Source organism: Penaeus monodon, chromosome 32 (assembly GCF_015228065.2).
Source record: "Penaeus monodon isolate SGIC_2016 chromosome 32, NSTDA_Pmon_1, whole genome shotgun sequence".
Lineage (NCBI taxonomy): Eukaryota > Metazoa > Arthropoda > Malacostraca > Decapoda > Penaeidae > Penaeus > Penaeus monodon.
In genome coordinates, this window is record NC_051417.1 from 37,785,692 (window position 1) to 37,786,827 (window position 1,136).

General features: G+C 41.1%; 1 protein-coding gene across 1 annotated transcript in view; it reads left to right on the forward strand.

The window, feature by feature from the left end:
- Positions 1-1,136, forward strand: part of LOC119593863 (chorion peroxidase-like) — a 39,506-nt gene that overhangs the window by 2,600 nt on the left and 35,770 nt on the right. Inside the window, exon 3 of the mRNA XM_037942893.1 lies at positions 914-1,011. Within this exon, the coding sequence (XP_037798821.1) occupies positions 914-1,011 (98 nt within the window). The remainder of the gene's footprint in view (positions 1-913; positions 1,012-1,136) is intronic.

A 1,136-nucleotide genomic window follows, 5' to 3' on the forward strand; every position in this document is an offset into this window, starting at 1 on the left:
AAGTGTAATCCTGTAGGTACGTTATACCCAAGTTCTGATTCGTTCATTTTAAACCGGCCTGTAAACGTGTGTTTCGCAAACGCAGAATCATCGGCGCGCAATCACGGCCTGGTTTTCGTGACGCGTTCCATGACTCAGGGCGAGCGAAGGTTCATGGACACAACACGACAGGCCTTATCCTGTTGCGAAATCTTTCATGGTCTTTCGGTGTTTTGAAATCCTCGTTGTGAATTACTGAAGAATATCCGTTAGAACTCAAATAATGGCGGAATATGTATGAGCCGGAGCATGACTGTCAACAGTATTCACGTGTTATCCTTGAAGTTGAACGAAGGAGAGGCAACTATCCAGAATGCTTTGTTCACGCAAAGGAATGGCCTACTTATCATGTCTGGCTCATATTATTTCTCCATCCCTACGGTTTCACCATCAGTGAAGAGATATCTTGCTTATTCACAAAGTTGGTAGGGTTTAAAATAAGGAACTTCGTTTGTGATTAGATAATGAATATTTGGGCTAGTTCCCGTGGCAAATCACGCAACTGGAAGACAATAAAATTTATAACACCTTAAAAAAAAGCTTGAGTAATCCCAGAGCTAGATTGATCGGATCCTGTTACAAATTAATAACCAGATCCTTTTCTAACCGTTTGTCATCTTGATTACGATTATCATGACTAATGCTTCATATAATGGTATTTTTCCTGAAGCTTACGCTCATTTCATTTTTTTTAATTGTCATGAAATGAAAACTATCTAAATTATTTGTTAGACTGATGCCAATCTTAATAACTGACAATATTTATGGATTTTTCTTTTGTATCATCGCCATCGCTACCATCATTATCTTATAGGTACTAGTGTTATCACTACAATTCGCATACTTACCCCACAGTTTCCGGCTTTCCTTCCAGGAAGCTTCTCGAGCGCGTCGAGCGGCTTCCAGAATGGAGGCGGCGCCGGAGGCTGCATCTGCGCACCGATCATCTTCTGTGCACAGGAACTCCGTCAGGTACCAAGAGAGCGCTGGCTTTTTCAAACCAAGGAAGACCTTGGTTAAAAAAGCTCCCCCTTCCCTCGCTATCTGTCTCTTTCTTCAAACTTCATACATAATGACAAATAAACTTACATTTCTCT